The 19,179-nt window shown below is 41.9% G+C and overlaps 1 protein-coding gene across 4 annotated transcripts in view; it reads left to right on the forward strand.

The window, feature by feature from the left end:
• The window catches only part of SH3D19 (SH3 domain containing 19), a 121,404-nt gene that overhangs the window by 50,243 nt on the left and 51,982 nt on the right, over positions 1 to 19,179 (forward strand). For 3 of the 4 annotated variants that reach the window (XM_068990009.1, XM_068990010.1, XM_068990011.1), the window contains exons 1-5: positions 9,181 to 9,221; positions 10,580 to 10,622; positions 13,075 to 13,213; positions 13,324 to 13,477; positions 14,547 to 15,536. In XM_068990009.1, coding sequence (XP_068846110.1) covers positions 9,206 to 9,221; positions 10,580 to 10,622; positions 13,075 to 13,213; positions 13,324 to 13,477; positions 14,547 to 15,536 — 1,342 coding nt within the window. In that variant the 5' untranslated portion in view covers positions 9,181 to 9,205. Of the gene's footprint in view, positions 1 to 9,180; positions 9,222 to 10,579; positions 10,623 to 13,074; positions 13,214 to 13,323; positions 13,478 to 14,546; positions 15,537 to 19,179 lie in introns of those variants that run through there. The other variant, XM_068990012.1, reaches the window with a different exon arrangement.

Raw genomic sequence — 19,179 nt, forward strand, 5'->3', positions numbered from 1 at the left:
TTGGGAGAATATTGAAGCTGGAAGCTGCACTTCATTTCAACAGTGAATGGAGCATGTGAAGTGGGGGCAGCTGGATAGGCTCCTCTTTCATGAACTGGGTAGAAAGAGAAGGAGAAGGATGGCGGGTCAAGCAGAGAGATCTGTGCACAGGTACAGACTGTTTAGAAAGAAGCTTGGAGATGTTTGTAGGCCCCGAGGAAAGAGCCGGTGGGGAGACCACACTGTAGAGGAGAAGGGTGGAGAGGAAGAGATGAAGCAGGGCCCCAGAGGAGAGGGAAGGAGGGAGAAGATAAAACACCGGGAAATGCCTGCTTTAAGATGTCTTTAAAAAAAATAATAACCCAGTTGTCGTTTAATGTAGCACTCACTTTGTATACACTAAGGAACTCTGTGTTGGTTATATTTGTTTTTGCTGTTTAGGCGAGAAGGGCAAGCAGATCCTTGGGTGCTGCCATATAAAACAGAATGCAGAATAACTGTGTCATTCCCTCTCCATTCCCCTTTTTGTCTGTCATATAAGAAAAAGGCATAAGCAGATTTTGTCTTTGTTGTTGTTGTTCAGTCACTAAGTCATGTCTGGCTCTTTGTAACCCCTGTGGATGGCAGCACGCCAAGATCCTCTGTCCTCCACTATCTCCCTGAGCTTGCTAATTCATGTCCATTGATTCGGTGATGCTATCTAACCATCTCACCCTTTGTTGCCCTCTTCTCCTTTTACCTTCAATCTTTCCCAGCATCAGGGTGTTTTCAAATGAGTCGACTCTTCACACCCGGTAGCCAAAGTATTGGAGCTTCAGCTTCAGCATCAGTCCTTCCAAAGAATATTCAGGGTTTATTTCCTTTAGGATTGACTGGTTTGATCTCCTTGCAGTTGAAGGGGCTCTTCAGAGTCTTCTCTAGCACCACAGTTCAAAAGCATCAGCTCTTCAGCAGTCAGCCTTCTTTATGGTTCAACTCTCTCACATCCATACATGACTACTGGAAAAACTGTAGCTTTACCATACGAACCCTTGTCAGCAAAGTGACGTCTCTGCTTTTAAATATGCTGTCTAGGTTTGTCTTAGCTTTTCTTCCAGGGAACAAGTGTCTTTTATTTCATAGCTGGAATCACCATCTGGAGCCCAAGAAAATAAAATCTGCCACAGCTTCCACTTTTTCCTCTTCTATTTGCCATGAAGTGATGAGACGGAATGCCATGATCTTAATTTTTTAAGGGCTGAATTTTAAGCTAGCTTTTTCACTCTCTTCATTCACCCTCATCAAGAGGCTCTTTAGTTCTTCTTCGCTTTCTGCCGTTGGGGTGGTATTATCTGCGTGTCTGAAGTTGTTGATATTTCTCCCAGCAGTCATGATTCCAGCTTGTGATTGATTCATCCTGGCATTTCACATGATGTACTCTGCATATGAGTTAAATAAGCAGAGTGATAATATACAGCCTTGACGTACTCCTTTCTCCATTTTGAACCAGTCGTTCCATATTCAGGTCTATCTGTTGCTTCTTGACCTGCATACAGGTTTCTCAGAAGGCACATAAGGTGGTCTGACCCTCCCATCTCTTTAAGAATTTCCCACAGTTCATTGTGACGTATACAGTCAAAGGCTTTAGCATAGTCAATGAAACAGAAGCAGGTGATTTCTGGAACTCTCTTGCTTTCTTCATGATCCAGTGACTGTTGACAGTTTGTTCTCTGGTTCCTCTGCCTCTTTGAAACCCAGCTTGTACATCTGGAAGTTCTCCGTTCATATAATGTTGAAGGCTAGCTTGAAGGATATGGAGTATAACCTTGCTTGCATGTGAAATGAGCACAATTGCACAGTAGTTTGAACATTCTTTGGCATTGCATTTCTTTGGAATTAGAATAAAACTGATCTTTTCCAGTCTTGTGGCCTCTGCTGAGTTTTCCAAATTTGCTGATATATTGAGTGCAGCACTTTAACAGCATCATCTTTTGGATTTTAAGTAGCTCAGCTGGAATTCTATCACCTCCTCTAGCTTTGTTCATAGTAATGCTTCCTAAGGCCCACTTGACTTGACACTTCAAGATATCCAGCCTAAGGGAGTGACCACACCATTGTGCTTACCCTGATCGTTAAGATCTTTCTTGGACAGTTCTGTGTATTCTTGCCACCTCTTCTTCATCTTTTCCGCTTCTCTTAGGTCATTACTGTCTCTGTCCTTTATTGTTCCCATCCTTGCATGAAGTATCCCCTTGATATCTCTAATTTTCTTGAAGAGATCTCTAGTCTTTCCCATTCTGTTGTTTTCCTCTGTTTCTTTGCATTGTTCATTTAAGACAGCTTTCTTATGTCTCCATGTTATTCTCTGGAACTCTATGTTCCGTTGGGTTTATCTTTCCATTTATCTCTTTTCCAGTCCTGTGACCACTGCTGAGTCTTCAAATTTGCTGGCATATTGAGTGTATCAGTTTCACAACATCATCTTTTACGATGTTAAATAGCTCAGCTGGAATTCCGTCACCTCCACTAACTTTGTTCTTAGTGATGCTTCCGAAGGGCCTCTTGACTTCTTCGCACTCCAGGATGTCTGGCTCTAGGCGAGTGGTCACACCATCATGGTTATCTGGGTCATTACGATCTTTATTGCACAGTTCTTCCGTGTATTCTTGCCACCTCTTCTTAATATCTTCTGCTTCTTTTAGGTCCATACTGTTTCTGTCCTTTATTGTGCCCACCTTTGTATGAAATGTTCCCTTGGTATCTCCAATTTTCTTGAAGAGATTTCTAGTCTTTCCCATTCTATTGTTTTCCTCTATTTCTTTGCAGTGATCACTGAGGAAGGCTTTCTTACTTCACCTTGTTATTCTTTAGAACTCTGCATTCAGATGGGTATATCTTTCCTTTTGTCCTTTGCTTTTCACTTCTCTTCTTTTCTCAGCTATTTGTAAGGCCTCCTCAGACAACTGTTTTGACTTTTTGCATTTCTTTTTCCTGGGGATGGTCTTAATCACTGCCTCCTGTACAATGTCACGAACCTACATCCATAATTCTTCAGGCACTCTATCAGACCTAATCCCTTGACTGTTTGTCACTTCTACTGTATAATTGTAAGGAATTTGATTTAGGTCATACCTGAATGGTCTAGTGGGTTTCCCTACTTTCTTCAATTTAAGTCTGAATTTGGCAATAAAGTGTTCATATCTGAGCCACGGTCCGCTCCCAGTCTTGTTTTGGCTGACTGTATAGAGTTTCTCCATCTTCATCTGCAAAGAATATAATCAGTCTGATTTCAGCATTGACCATATGGTGATGTCCATGTGTAGAGTCGTCTCTTATGTCGTTAGAAGAGGGTGTTCGCTCTGACGACTGCAAAACTCTTTGACAAAAGAGTTAGCCTTTGCCCTGCTTCATTTTGTACTCTAAGGCCAAACTTGCCTGTTAGTCCAGGTATCTCTTGACTTCCTACTTTTGCATTCCAGTCCCCTATGACAAAAAGGACATCTTTTTTTGGTGTTAGTTCTAGAAGGTCTTGTATACGTCTTCATAGAATCATTCAACTTCAGCTTCTTTGGCATTAATGGTTCTGGCATAGACTTGGATTGAATGGTTTGCCTTGGAAAACTAACAGAGATCATTCTATCATTTTTGAGATTGTACCCAAGTACTGCATTTCAGACTCTTTTGTTGACTATAAGAGATACTCCATTTCTTCTAAGGGATTCTTGCCCACAGTCAGTCAGTCAGTTCAGTCTCTAAGTCATGTCTAACTCTTTGTGACCCACATGGACTGGAGCATGCCAGGCTTCCCTGTCCATCACCAACTCCCGGAGCTTGTTCATCCTCTTGTCCATCAAGTTGGTGATGCCATCTCATCCTCTGTCATTCCCTTTTCCTCTTGCCTTCATCTTTCCCTGCATCAGGGTCTTTTTTAATGAGTCAGTTCTTCACATCAGGTGGCCAAAGTATTGGAGCTTCAGCTTCAGCATCAGTCCTTCCAATGCATATTCAGGACTGATTTTCTTTAGGATGGACTGGTTTGATCTTGCTGTCCAAGGGACCTTCAAAACTCTTCTCCAACACCAAAGTTCAAAAGCATCAATTCTTCGGTGCTTAGCTTTCTTTATAGTCTAAGTCTCACATCCATACGTGAATACTAGAAAAACTATAGCTTTGACTAGATGGACCTTTGTCAGCTAAATAAGGTCTCTGCTTTTTAATATCCTGTCTAGGTTACTCCTAGCTTTTTTTCCCCAAGGAACAAGCATCTTTTAATTTCATGGCTGCAGTTACCATCTGCAGTGATTTTGGAGCCCAAAGAAGTAAAGTCTCTCACTGTTTCCATTGTTTCCCCATCTATTTGCCATGAAGTGATGGGACTGGATGCCATGATCTTAGTTTCTTGAATGTTGAGTTTTTAGCCAGCATTTTCACTTTCCTCTTTCACTTTCATCAAGACGCTCTTCAGTTCCTCTTCACTTTCTTCCATAAGGGTGGTGTCATCTGCATATCTAAGGTTATTGAAAGTTCTCCTGGCAATCTTGATTCCAGCTTGTGCTTCAGCCAGCCTGGCATTTCACATGATGTACTCTGCATATAAGTTAAATAAGCGGAGTGACAATATACAGCCTTGATGTACTCCTTTCCCAATTTAGAACCAGTCTGTTGTTCAATGTCTGGTTCTAACTCTTGCTTTGACCTGCATTTAGGTTTCTCAGGAGGCAGGTAAGATAGTCTGGTATTCTCATTTCTTTAAGAATTTTCCAGTTTGTTGTGATCCACAGAGTTAAAGGCTTTAGTGTAGTCAGTGAATCAGAAGTAGATGCTTCTCTGGAACTTTCTTGTTTTTTCTGTGATACAACGGACATTGGCAACTTGATCTCTGGTTCCTCTGGATCTTTGAAACCCAGCTAGTACATCCGGAAGTTCTCAGTTCACATAATACAGAAGCCTAGCTTGAAGGATTTTGAGTACAACCTTGCTTGCATGTGAAATGAGCGCAATTATACAGTAGTTTGAACATTCTTTGGCATTGCCCTTGTTTGGGATTGAAATGAAAACTGATCTTTTCCAGTCCTGTGGCTGAAAGCTGAACTCCCCAGGTTGGTAGATGTCCAATATGCTACTGGAGAAGAGTGGAGAAATAGCTCCAGAAAGAATGAAGAGGCTGAGTCAAAGTGAAAACAGCACCCAGTTTTGGATGTGACTGGTGATGGAAGTGAAATCTCATGTTGTAAAGAACAATATTGCATAGGGTCCTGGAATTTAGGTCCATCAATCAAGGAAAATTGGAAGTAGTCAAACAGGAGATGGCAAAGTGAGGATCAACCTTTTAGAAATCAGTGAACTAAAATGAATCAGAATGGGCAAATTTAATTCAGATGACCATTACATCTACTACTGTGGGCAACATCTGTTGGATCATAGAAAAAGCTAGAGAATTCCAGAAAAATGTCTTCTTCTGCTTTATTGACTATGCCAAAGCCTTTAACTGTGTGGATCACAGCAAACTGTGGAAAATTATTCAAGAGATGGGAATACCAGACCACCCTACCTGCCTCCTGAGAAATCTGTATGCAGGTCAAGAAGCAACAGTTAGAACCAGACATGAAACAATGGTTGGATGGCATCACCAGTTGGATGGCATCACCGACTCGATGGACATGAATTTGAGCAAGCTCTGGGAGTTGGTGATGGACAGGGAAGCCTGCGTGCTGCAGTCCATGGGGTCACAGAGTCAGACATGACTGAGCAACTGAACTGAACTGGAACAACAGACTGGTTCTAAATTGGGAAAGAAGTACATCAAGGCTCTATATTATCACCCTGCTTATTTAACTTATGTGCAGAGTACATATGAGCAACTGAACTGAACTGAAGTGAACTTGTCCCTTGCCTTTCTTGTCTCTTATTTTCTCAGCTATTTTTAAGGCCTCTTCAGACAACCACTTTGCCTTCTTGCATTTTTGTTCTTTGGGATGGTTTTGGTCACTGCTTCCTCATCCATAGTTCTTGAGGCACTCTGGCTACCAGATCTAATCCCTTGAATCTATTTGTCACTTCCACTTTGATCTAAGTCATACCTGAATAGCCTAGTGGTTTTTCCTACTTTTTTAAATTTAAGTCTGAATTTTGCAATAAGGAGCTCATGATCTGAGCCACGGTCACTTCCAAGTCTTGTTTTTGCTGACTGTATAGTGTTTCTCCATCTTTGGCTGCAAAGAACATAATCAGTCTGATTTTAGTATTGTGTTGTTGGGAAAAGGTTTTGCTATGACCAGTGTGTTCTCTTGACAAAACTCTTTGAGCCTTTGCCCTGCTTCATTTTGTACTTCAAGCCCAATCTTACCTGTTATTCTGGGGGTCTCTTGACTCCTTACATTTGCATTCCAATCCCCTATGATGAAAAGGACTTTTTTTTTTTTTTTGGTGTTATTTCTAGAAGGTGTCATAGGTCTTCATAGAACTAGTCAACTTCAGCTTCTTCAACATCAGTGGTTGGGGTATAGACTTGGATTACTGTGATGTTGAATGGTTTGCCTTGGAAACAAACCAAGATCATTCTGTCATTTTTGAGACTGCATGCACGTACTGCATTTTGGACTCTCGTTGACTATGAGGGCTACTCTATTTCTTCCAAGGGATTCTTGCCCACAGTAGTGTATGTAATGGTCATCTGAATTAAATTCACCCATTCCCATCCATTTTAGTTCATCTTCTGCTTGACCATGTCCAATATACCTTGATTCGTGGACCTAACAGTCTAGATTCCTATGCAATATTGTTCTTAACAGCATCAGACTTTACTTTTACCACCAGCCACAACTGAGTGTCATTTCTGCTCTGGCCCAGCTGCTTCATTCTTACTGGAGCTATTACTAATTGCCCTCTGCTCTTCCCTAGTAGCATATTGGAGGCCTTCTGACCTGCAGAGCTCATCCCGGTGTCGTATCTTTTTGCCTTTGCATACTGTCTGTGGGATTCTCCAGGCAAGAATACTGGGGTGGTTTGCCATTCCCTCCTCCAGTGGGTCACGTTTTGTCAGAACTCTCCACTACGACCCATCTGCATGGAATGGCTCATAGCTGCATTGAGTTACGTACGCCCCTTTGCAACGATAAGGGAGTGTTCTGTGAAGGATATCCTTAAAACAACCCTAATAAAGTAGGTATTATTTTCTTCATTTTATACGCTGAGCAAATCAGTCATCCGGATCATGGATGCTTTCTTTCTTGCAGTAGCTTGCCGTTCCCTCCTCCAGTGGACCGCATTTTGTCAGAACTCTTCACTGTGGCTCGTCCGTGTTGGTAGGCCCTGCATGGTGGCATGGCTCATAGCTTCACTGTGTTATACAAGCCCCTTAGCTATGTCAAGGCTGTGATCCATGAAGTGGAAATTGTGTCTTACCCAACCTAGTAAAATGTTTGCTTTCCTATCCCAGACTTAGTCATCTCTTCTTGACGAGGAAGAGACCTTATCATATTTTGAAAGCAATATCCCTTAACTGATTGTATTTTAAATTCTTTCATAATGATTCTGGATCCAGTCAAGTCTTGAGATTCTTCTTTTTGTGTTCATTCTTGTGAACACTAAATATTTTGGGCAGAGTTCTTGAACGTGTTCTATGCGGATACATGTGGAAATTCATGCTTTTCCTTTCATTAACTTTTTAAGAGGAAATTATTCTTTGAAATTCACAGACGTAGCTAGTATTCATTGCTTTCTATGAGTCAGCAACTGTTCATTTACATTATAAAATAACAGCCAGCATGGTGGGTTTAACCCCATTTTACAGATGGGGATACTGAGTCTAGGAGATTAAATGGCTTCATGAGATAGGTCATGAAGACTTCCTGACTTCAAGGCCCTTTTGAGCTTTCCACTCCAAGGGCATTCCTGTTATCATGTCAAATGCCTCTAGTTTATACTCTGTCTGAAGCAAATGTAGTTAGTATTTTTATTACTGTGATTTTTATTGGGAAGGTAGTACTACAGCAAAGATGCTTGTAATATAATCCTTCTATGTGTTTATTTCTCCTGCCTATCATTTAGTTGATAATTTTGAATTATTTAGAATGAGAGCTAGCATCCAGCTCTCCTGGATCCGCAAGGAGTTTAACTGGTCATTCTCCTCATCTGTGAGGTTGGAGAAGGATGGTCATTAAGGGTCCATCCAGATGTATGACCCTGTTGGAATTTAGGAGAGTTCGTTATTAGCACTAATATTGCAAATCCAGAGCTCAATCTTTTATAAACAGCTGGATATGAATTTCCTTTGTACTGAGAATTTAGCCATATGAACTGAAAACTTGGTGAGTAATTCATGGAACAATAGGCGTTTCACTAAGAAAACCTTGCCTTAGTTCTGTGGCCTTAATCCAAAATGCACGCAAGACTGGTAGTGTGTGGCAGAGGTCAAAAGGAGCATGTCGTTCTGTGGGACCATGGTGGCAAATTTGATTCTCCTGGCAACAACCAGACCAAATCTGTTTAATCTGGTGAAATGAGAATGAGATTAAGCAGACAGCTGAGAAATTAACAGGAAGATTGTGAGGCACTATGTGAAAATCTGCCTTGAAAATCTCAAGCTACTAAACTTGTTCACTGACAAAAAGTGCCAGTCATCCTATAGAGAAAAGAGATTTCAAAGATGAGGGAGTGTGAGGGGGAAAATTCAGAGCAGGAGAGGGGAGAGGAGTGGTTCTGCAAGACTGTGGAGGAGGCCTGTAAGTAGGATTAGGGGGCCTTCAGTCCCCTTGTCCTGCTCCATCAGTGTGGGAGCTCCAGTCTGCTTGCTGAGGGCGGGGGCGTTACTAACAACCGCTGGTGTGAAGGGGCAGAGTCAAGTGAAAAGCCACCGATTTGAAAGATGTAAATTGACTACTGAATTACCTTTTACATATTATTCATACTTCAAAATTGATCCCTGTTGAAGTAGCAAATTGATTTTGTAAAATGATTCTTTTTTTTTTTTTTTGCTAAAAACTGTAGGAAGACTTTTTTTCCCCTCTGTGGTTATGTGTGTGGCTATCCTGCCTGCAACATAATTCTTTAGTCTCTGAAACTATGGTTCATCAACTTTTCCTTTTTCTCGAAATGCAGAGGGGGAGAAACAGTGGCATGGCAAGACAGTTTTGCTGCTGAATTCCTTGTAGAGCTTAGGCAACTGGGTTCACTCTTTTCTCTTCCTTTCTTCTTCTGTAACCCCTTCTTTTTTTCCTTTAGCATTCATGAATAGTACACAGCAAAAATGCCCCGTGGAAGAGGTATGTTTGTGATGATACATAACATGGTGTCTTTTAAAAGTGCTGTGCCTGCTGATTCTGGCTTTAGTGATCGTGGTGATGTGATTGTAGCTTACTTGGTGAGCCTCTGACTTAATGAAACCATTCTTACAAATCAGACCTGCTGCTCAGAGCTTCAGCTTCTCTGTACTCTTTTTCCAGTAGAGAAAATATACCTCAACTTGGTTTAACTCTTGATAGACATGTACCAGTCAGTCACACCGGTTGATGATAGGAGGTCAGAACATCCTCCAACTCAAGATCCAAGGGTTTTGGTTTCAGGTGTTAGGTTTGCTTTGCTAACCCCATGCAGGATCCGCTGTCACAGCGCCAGCCCCAGCCTAAATTTCATCCCCTTTCCCATCTCTGCCCCTGCCTTCCGCTTGGGCAGCCTCCTGGATCAGAGAGAACCAGAACTTAACAGGAGGAAGAAAGATTCATACCTTCAACCTGTTCAAATCAAAAGAACTAAAAAAGTAGAATAGCAAAGAGACATAGGAAGTATAAATAGTTGATATCTGAAACAAATCCCCCTTTGTCCACAAATTTTTTACCATACACTATTTGATTTTTTTTAAGGTATCTTTTAAATGTGCTTCTTAAAATAGGAATACTGTTCTCTGTTACACATGTGTGTGTAATAGTGACCCCATGTGTGACACATTTTCCAAGTCATCTGGTTAATACAGAATTTAATTTTTAGATAAAATTTGGAAAAATGTAATCCATCTAGTTTTTAGAGTTTGAGGTTTAAGGGAAAAGTTAGTGCTGCATGAACAATAATAGTCTCTAAACATATTTATAGAAGTGATTTGAACACTTTTTGCATGTATTATCTCTTAATTTAAGTAACAAAACAACCTCGTAAAACTCAAGAGAAATGAGAAAATAGTTGGAAATTTGACCACTTCCACTCTCATTATAATAGACTTATAAACAAATGTCACAAAAGCATACTCATATGGATTAGAATAGAGATTTAAAATTTTCTTCTGCCCATCGTTATTTCCTGTCATCATAGTGCTCTTACCAGGCAGTTCCTACTTAATGCTGTCTGCTTTGTTCATTCTGCAAATTATTTTCAGAACCACAGAACGTGCTTTGGAATGTTTTTGGAATCTATATTTTCTTATGCAACACAAATATATAACTATAATTAACTTTATGCCATATGAGAGGATTGTTTTGATTTGCTTTTCTACTTATGGGTGATAAAATTCGTATGTTCTATCTAATGTCAATTATCAGCTAACTTTTTCCAAAACTGTATCCTGTAAAAGTTTAAACCTTTATTCAACGTATGAATTTTGTACTATATCAAAGTATTGTTTCTTTTGTAGCTTCTCGGACTTCTATTCAGAGTGAGCTTCATCGGGATAGGAGGTATGGTTATATTTATAGTAGAGGACATATATTCTGCTAATTATGAAGTAAAATTATCATCAGTTAACAAACTGCATATTTTTCTCATAAACAGTATATTGCAGTGTTCTACCTCATCAATACATTTTCTAAATTAATCTACAAGTTTGAATGATGGTTTCTCTTGAGAAAAGAAGCAGTACAAGCCTGAAAATGGTCTCTTGACAGTAACCATTTACTGAAGTCAGTTTCAAAATGTTTATTAAGCAATTGCTATATGGAAAGCATTGCTGTAAATGGTTCAATGATATGCTTTGTACCTCATAGTTACTTAATAAATATCCCATGGATGAATGAACTGATGACAGGATAGAAAACTGAATAAAGGAAAGATAAAGAAAGGAAAAGTCAGGTAAGCTAGATAGGTAGCAAGTGAATAAAAATGGCTAGATGACTGGTGGGTGGGAGAGCAGGGAGGAGTGAGTCCCTGTGCAGATAGAAGGAAGGGCCAATAGATGGACCGATGGTGGGATGGGAGGGAGGGTGGACAGGCAGATGAGTAGAAAGGTAGATTTATTGTCCCTGCTTTCAGATTTCTTAAAATATAGTGTAATGAACAGGGACTTTAACCAAGTTCAAATCCTGACTTCGCTGTCTCACCCTGTGACCTTGGGCAAGCTCCTTAACCTTTCTTAGTTTGTGTATCCCCGCCTTTAAAATACATCATAGGGTTGGCATGAGGGCTAATACATGTATAGTGGTTAACATTTATTAACTAGTAGCTCACTATCTAGATAAAAGCTATATAATCAGAGAAGGCAGTGGCACCCCACTCCAGTACTCTTGCCTGGAAAATCCCATGGGTGGAGGAGCCTGGTAGGCTGCAGTCCATGGGGTCGCTAGGAGTCGGACACGACTGAGCAACTTCACTTTCACTTTTCACTTTCATGCATTGGAGAAGGAAATGGCAACCCACTCCAGTGTTCTTGCCTGGAGAATCCCAGGGACGGGGGAGCCTGGTGGGCTGCTGTCTCTGGGGTCACACAGAGTCGGACACGACTGAAGTGACTTAGCAGCAGCAAACACTGAAATGACTCTTGGATTCCACAGAGGGAAGTGAAAGTTAATTGTGCTGCACTTAGCGTTATATCTAAGAGGGCTAAAGGCTAAATGCAATTTGTGAAGCAATTTTTCTAACTCTTACTACATGCTCATTACAGAAAGTAGTGGAAAACTAAGAAAAATGTGAAGAATAAAACACAGCTTATTCACTCTCCTATGTAAAGACAGCAACAGTTAGTAACTTTGAATAGTACATTCCAGATTATGAAGACAGGTAGCTAGATTCTGTACATACACCTCAGAACCTGGCTTTTGTTCATAATTAGATCTGGTAATTATAGGTCCCTTTGTCAATGCAATTTCTTCCAATATATGACGTTTGTGATTAAATAATGTATGTGAGGTGATCATATACTTTGTTTAATCATTTTTCTCATTGAAATATGTTATTTCAGTTTTTTGTCCTAATAAATAATTCTTATTATTTTAATTTTTAAAAGCTGTAAGCAGAGGTTCTTAGGCAATACAGTTCAAACAAAATCAATGGGCAGGTTCTGCTGTTTCACAAGCTAGCATGAGAATGTGTGTGCATGTGCAGTTTTGATAATGGCAGTGCATTTTATTTTTATTTTCCATAGAGTACCAGAGAAAGGCAGAGCAGGTCATCATCACACTTATTTGCTAGATGAGAAAAGTGAGGCTCAAGAGAGGTTGATGAGTTTGCTCAGAGTCAGGCAATTGGTATTTCTTATGAAAGCAGGTTGAAGGTTAAACATGAGATCAGAGAATCAGCTTAAGAAAATAATGAAAGAAGCCACACCTAAATCACTGTGGCTCCTCAGGACTGAGGATTAATCATCAGATTCACATACAAACTGACCAGAAACACAGAAGCACACATCAGGGTCTAGCAGTGAACGTGCCAACTGTAAACACTTAAAGATAGCTCTCACTGAGGGGGAGAGAGAGAGTGAGGAGGAAGAAGCTGTTCTTCTAATCATATAGTATTGCTTCAGAGTATGTACTTGGAATAACAGGAGATGAACCATTTCCATTTGACCAGTGCATTTTCCTAGCTTATGATGCACCTATGTTTGTAGCATAGGCTGGACAGCAGAGCCCTCGGAGAACGAGGTTGTATGGGGCTTGGTCCTTAATTCTGACCAACCAAGGCAGAGTGAAGTGTGCTCGAGGTGTATCTCTAACTCTCTGAGGCCAGTGTCTCGGAAGATGGCTGTCATTTGCTCCTTCAAAGCCTGCCTGGGTGTACTGGTAGAGACAGCCTAGGCCAGACAGGTCATTTCTGTGACTGGCAGGCTTTATGTCACTTTCTTGGCTGATAGTCATCTTCATAAATCTTTGAACACTTGCAAATAGACAAACCTTCACTGAGGCTTCTGTCTGTTTCCAGGCGCCCAGAGATCACCATTGTGGCAGCTGAGCCGCTGAGGCCCACCTCGTGGTTTCCAGGAGCCCACCCCCCAGGACTGGCATTTCCCCCGGCTTCTGCAGCAGGCCCTTGGAGGCCCAGTGAGCTGGTTCCTGCTGAGGTGAGTACATATCGCATTACCTCTTTGCATTTTATTTTTAAATGAAGTTCAAAGATAAGAACCTTGGCTATCGCCTACAGCTATTTAAAATCTTCATTCTTCTTTTGCAGCTCCCACCATCTTATGAACAAGTCATAAAAGAAATCAACCAAGTTCAAGTTAACACTACAAATAATAATAATGCTGCTGCCACTCCACGGCACACTATTACTTCAGCAACTCAGACTGACTTTTCAGAAGAAATAGACAACCATCTGCCTCAAAGTAATGCGAGTAATTTGTCTTCCTTCCTTCCGACCTAGTTCTCAGGAAGTAATCAGTAGACTCCAGCCTTTAAAATAGTTTGCAATTTGTGCATAATTCATTGAGCTCGATTTCCAGTCGGTATGTGATCACTGTGTGCTCGCTTTATTTGGCCTTGCTGTGATTATTATAATAGATCATTCTCACAAGCTGCAGCCCCAATCTCTAGGGTTCATCCTAGTTCATATCACAAAAACATCATCCTTTTAACTCACGCTGATGCCCTTTATTTCCATTGAGAAAGCTGTTATATTTAGCAACTTAAACTTGGTAGGATGCTAAAAGTTGTCCTTTTAGGCTTTTTTAAAAGCCCTTGTAGGGATTTCCCTGGTGATCCAGTGGTTAAGACTTTGCATTCCAATGCAGGGGGTGTGGAGTTTGATCCCTGTTTGGGAAATTAAGATCCTGCATTTGTGTGTATGTGTGTGTGTGTGTGTGTGTGTGCGCGCGCGTGCTCAGTCAGTCGTGTCTGAGTCTTTGTAACCCCATGAATTGTAGCCCACCAGGCTCCTCTGTTCATGGAATTTTCCAGCCAAGAATACTGCAGTGGGTAGCCATTTCCTACTCCAGGGAATCTTTCCAACCCAGGGATCAAACTTGAGTCTTTTGCATCTCCTGCATTGGCAGGTGGACTCTTAACCACTGCACCATCTGGGAGCCCAAGATTCTACATGCCACATGGCAGAAAGAAAGAGGGGGCCATCGTATTAGGATAACAGATGAGAGTAAGTTACCTTGGAAAAGTAAAGCAGAAGAGAGATTGTTTATGGATACATCTACTGAGAATCAGGAATTTAATGATGTTTTAAAATATTATATAATGAATATTTCTTAAATGAATAAATGCAACCTGAAGAACCCTCCTACAGGAAGCTGAATATAAACATTTCTGCCATGATTTTAGAATTACTTTTTACTAATGAAGGAAACCAAAATCTCTGGTTATTCTATATGTATATTTTTAAAATCTGTGTATCTTTTTTCTTTGCAATTGTCACATTGCAGCTTCTGTTCATTTTGGTCTTGTCAGCCCTGCAGGCACCTCTGAAACCCCTCCAGCCTTCCCCAGCCGTCTCAGCCAGGCACCCTCCAACAAACGAGGGGCCTCTAATAGTCTTTGATATTTCTGAAGAACAGAATTGTCCACAAAACTCCAGTGCTCCAAGATGTCCAGTGCCAAAACCAAGAACAAAAAGCAACCTCAGACCAGTGGCCAGAGATTCTCATGTTAAAGACCAGAATTCCCGGAGCAGTCCGGTAGCCGCGCAGGAGGAGGCAGCCCCGAGCCAGCCCCTGCCTCTGTGGGAAGGTGCCAGCCGCCCCGAGGGCCAGGCCGCAATGAACACGATGAGCACAGAGCAGGGCCGCAGCACTGTCGTTTCCAGGATCAAAGCACTTGAGGGCCAGACAAGTACAGAAAGCTTGGGACTGCCCAAGAAGCCAGAAATTGTGCCCCGCACAGTCCCGCCAAGACCTGCTGTTTCCTCAGGGAAACCCTCGGTGGCTCCCAAACCTTCAGCCAACAGAGCCTCTGGAGAATGGGACTCCTGGACCGCAAGCAGACTCAGGGGGGGCCCCACCCCACACTCTCCACCGAAGGAAGCAAGGAGCAGCCCTGTAACCAAACCCGAATTGCCAAAGAAACCAAATCCTGGCCTTATCCGGAGCATTAACCTTGAGAGTCTGGGCGGAGGGCCCACGGCTGAGAGCCCCAACGGTGGGAAGAAAGCCCCGACTCCCGCTCCTCGGCCTTTACTGCCCAAGAAATCAGTGTCCTCAGAAAACGCCCCCTGCTCTGTGGCTTTGCTGAAACCGGTCACTGTGCCTCCCCGACTCTCAGTGGCGTCACAAGCCAAAGCCTTCAGGTCACTGGGAGAGGGACCCCCAGCCAGCCCTCCGGTTCCTGCTCAGCAGAGCAAGCCTCCGGGGGACATCGACCTCATCAGCTTCGACGATGATGTTTTACCCGCACCGTCTGGGAACCTGGCTGAGGACTCTCTTGGTCCAGACATGGTTCTGGGTGAGTAAAACCCAGAAGGAGAGAGGAATCTAAGCTTCTCAGAGGGTTATCTTGAAATGGCACCTGTTTTCATTTCCAGCACGTGAGCTCTTGAGGTGTGGACATGCACATGTGTGCACATGCATGCGTGTGTGTGTAGAGACAGGGAGGAACAGTGAGGTTAAGAAACAAGCAGCTAGGTGGCAGAAAGAATCAGAGCAAAGGGAAAATCTGAGGTGGGGAGATAGAGAAATAGAGGGAGATGCGTGGGTTTTTAAAAATATTTATTTGGCGGTGCCAGATCTTAGCTGCAGCATGTGAGATCTTTAGTTGCGGCGTGTAAGATCTAGTTCCCTGACCAGGGATCATGTCAGGACCCCCTGCATTGGGAGCTCGGAGTCTTAGACCACCAGTGCAGTCCCACATGTGCTGATTCCTGTCATCAAGGCAGGAATAAGCCGACTGGGACCAGGGACTTAACTAGATGAGAGGCTGGCTCCTTCCTCAGGCAAGTGGAGATTGGAGCATGAGGAGGATGTAGGGGAAACTTCTCAGAGATGGGAAGTCATGCCCCAGAAGGACTCCTCGGGTTGACTGAGCCCTGGGGGAGTGCCGGGACAGGGGCCAGCCCTGCGAAGGACTTTGGCAAAATATGTTGCAAAATGTTGTTCTGCAATCTTCACAGAACACCTTCCCTTGGGAATGCTAAAGTTTTGTAAATAGAATACAGCAGTTGTAAGTTTCCTGCCAAAATTAGGACAATTAGATTTCCCAAGAGGCAGAAGTCTTTTTTTTTTTCCTTTCCTCACACTGTTCAGATGGAGAGTGTGATGGTAAAGCTTCTCTTTGATTTGCCAAACCAAGCTGCTCTACTTGTCATCAATCAGATTCCATTTACTGCTGTTTACTTATTTGGATAGAATTTATGAACGTGTAAGCATAATACTGTTTTCAAAAGGTTAGCTGTTATCTTCTAAATGTTTAAGATGCATCAAAATGATATAAACTATGTAATACAAAACCAAATTCTGCAGAGCACAGATGTATTTCAGACATAACAACCATATACTTATTAAATATTTACTATGCACACAGTGTAGGAACTGGCTGTAGCATGCCTCTTGTCCATAAGAAGTGAAAAGAAAAACGGTAGAATATATTGAGTTTCTGCTGTGTTCCAAACCCTCTGCTAGATCCCAGACATACATTATTGAATTTAATCCTCACAGTAACCCTCAGCAAGGCATCGTGGTTCATTTACATATGAAGAATATCAGACTGAGATAAACACCTAACTTAATCAGTATCATAAAACTAATAATTTTCCAAAGCAGGATTCAAGCTGCATCTTTTTATTCTAAGTCTAGCTTATTTTTTACTCTATCATGTTGCACCTCGACATTTTCATGAATCCTTAAGCCAGGCAACACATTAAAAACTTTTCAAGTCTTCATTATAGCATTTTTTATTTAAACCTTTTTGGTGTTAACAGGGTTCCGAGCAGGACAGAGAGGGTTAGATCCAACACCAGCAAGCTGTGAAGGGGTGGCAACAGTACAAGCCAAAGTAACACCCCCTTCTGAAGCTGCTAGAGTCTGTGCTGATGGCAACGTGGTTCATAATTGCTGAGAATTTATTCCATGTCATCAAGCAGATAATTACAGTCATCTTCAAAAAGGAAGGTCAACAGCATCCATCAACATGAGCATAGTGTCGAGCTTCCTACTCAGCCTTTTCTGTTTCTTGATTTCTGTACAACGTTTAATTATTGAGGCACCTTTCAGTAAAAGGTGTAATTTGCTTGCCCTGCCCGACTGCTTTAACCATTGCTCTTGGCTTGTGGAGTTATCCTGAACTGAGCACTGTCCTCTTTTTATTTTTATTTATTTACTTATATGGCATGCCGGAGCTTAGTTCCCCAAACGGGGCTTGGATCTGCGCCCCCTGCCCTGGGAGTGCCGAGGCCTAACCACTGGGCCACCAGGGCAGCCCCTCTGTCTTCTTTGTAAGCCTGCTCCCCTTCCTTATCCTGCCCCTGTCCTAGCTTCTCCATTACACCGCAGCCTTCCTAAAGAGTCCTATAGCTCATGCTTGAGCCTCCCTACCTGTCACGCACAGTGGCTAGTTGTTTGAATTTAGAGTCAAGCAGGCTGGGGTCCACCACTTAATTGCTGGGTGACCAGAGGCAATTTACTTAACCCCATAGTGCCTTGGTTTCCTAATCTATAAAACATGATCATAATACTCCCAGTGGAGGCATTGCAAGTATTAAATATGATTATGCAGGAAAGCTCTATCACATTGTCTGAAACACAGTGTGTGCTCATTAAGTGGTGGTTATTAGTCTTACTTCTTGCCCTTCACATCCAATAAGTTGCCAAGTCCTGCTGATTTTACCTTATGAGTAGTTCTTTCTCTCATTTCCATCCCTCCTGCTACTGGCCCAGTTTTCTAATCTTCAGGTCCAGATAACTTGAGCTTCTGCTTCTGCTTCTAAACCACCATCAACTATACCATGCTTACCCAAGGGGTGTTTCTAGAGCATACATTGGACCTTGTTGCTTCCTTGCTTATTGGCCTCCAGAGGCATTCAAGATTATCTCTGAATTCTTCAAAATGTAGGGGGATTTTTGTTTAATGATTGGGGCTTTGTGACTCTTTCAGAGAGGGAAACGATTTTTTGTTTGCACTGGGTCTTCGTTGCTGCACATGGGCTTTCTCTGGTTGTGGCGAGTGGGAGCTGCTCTTTGGAGCTTCTCCTTGTGGTGGTTTCTCTCCTTGTGGCGCACAGGCTCAGGAGTTGCGATGCCCTGGCTTAGTTGCCATGTGCGCTTTTCCTGGACCAAGGATCAGACTGGTTTCCCCTGCATTGCACGGCAGATTTTTAACCACTGGACCACCAGGGAAGCCCTACACACTTTTTAGACTGAAGTATAATTGACTTACCACATTATGTTGGTTCCATGTGCATAGCCTAGTGATTCAGTATTTCAAAATGATCACCATAAGTCTAGTTACCATCTGCCATCATACAAAGTTATTACAATATTATTGACTGTATTCCCTATGCTGTAAGGCTTTGTGACTTTTTGATGGTATATTAATAATATTGTCTTTGTAAGTAAAGGATTATGGTCTCTTTGTGAAAACTTGCCTAATCATTCTGACATTAGCCAGAAACTTAGGGAGGAACCCAAGAGAAAGGCAAGAAACTCACAAATAGGCCTTTCCTTCTTTTTCTCTCCCCTCAAAAAGAAAGAAAATCCAATAAAGTAGTTTTCATAAAGTGAAGTTGCCATATTAATCTCAGGAAATAGAGATCAGAAAATACTGAAGCTATGAAAACATTGTAAGGATTAGAAAAATTATTAAGGGGAAACTCATAAAACAGGCGTTTAATATTGGATTCATTTCTTAGCTGGAATGCCTTCCAGGTTAATGTAATGGAGCTGAGAAGCATTAGCAGTTCCTCTTCACACCTTTACAAATCATACCCAGTTGTCAAAAAAGCAGAATGCTTCTGCTCTCAGCCCCATTACACAGACCAGAATAATAGTTTAGCAGCCAATTTCTGCTATTAACAGAACTCAAGGGGAAAAAATGACAGAAAAGCAAGCCAAGGATGGTGAAACCAATTATGATGACAAGCCTATTATTAGAGACG

Source organism: Capricornis sumatraensis, chromosome 17 (genome assembly GCF_032405125.1).
Source record: "Capricornis sumatraensis isolate serow.1 chromosome 17, serow.2, whole genome shotgun sequence".
In the NCBI taxonomy this organism is placed as follows: domain Eukaryota; kingdom Metazoa; phylum Chordata; class Mammalia; order Artiodactyla; family Bovidae; genus Capricornis; species Capricornis sumatraensis.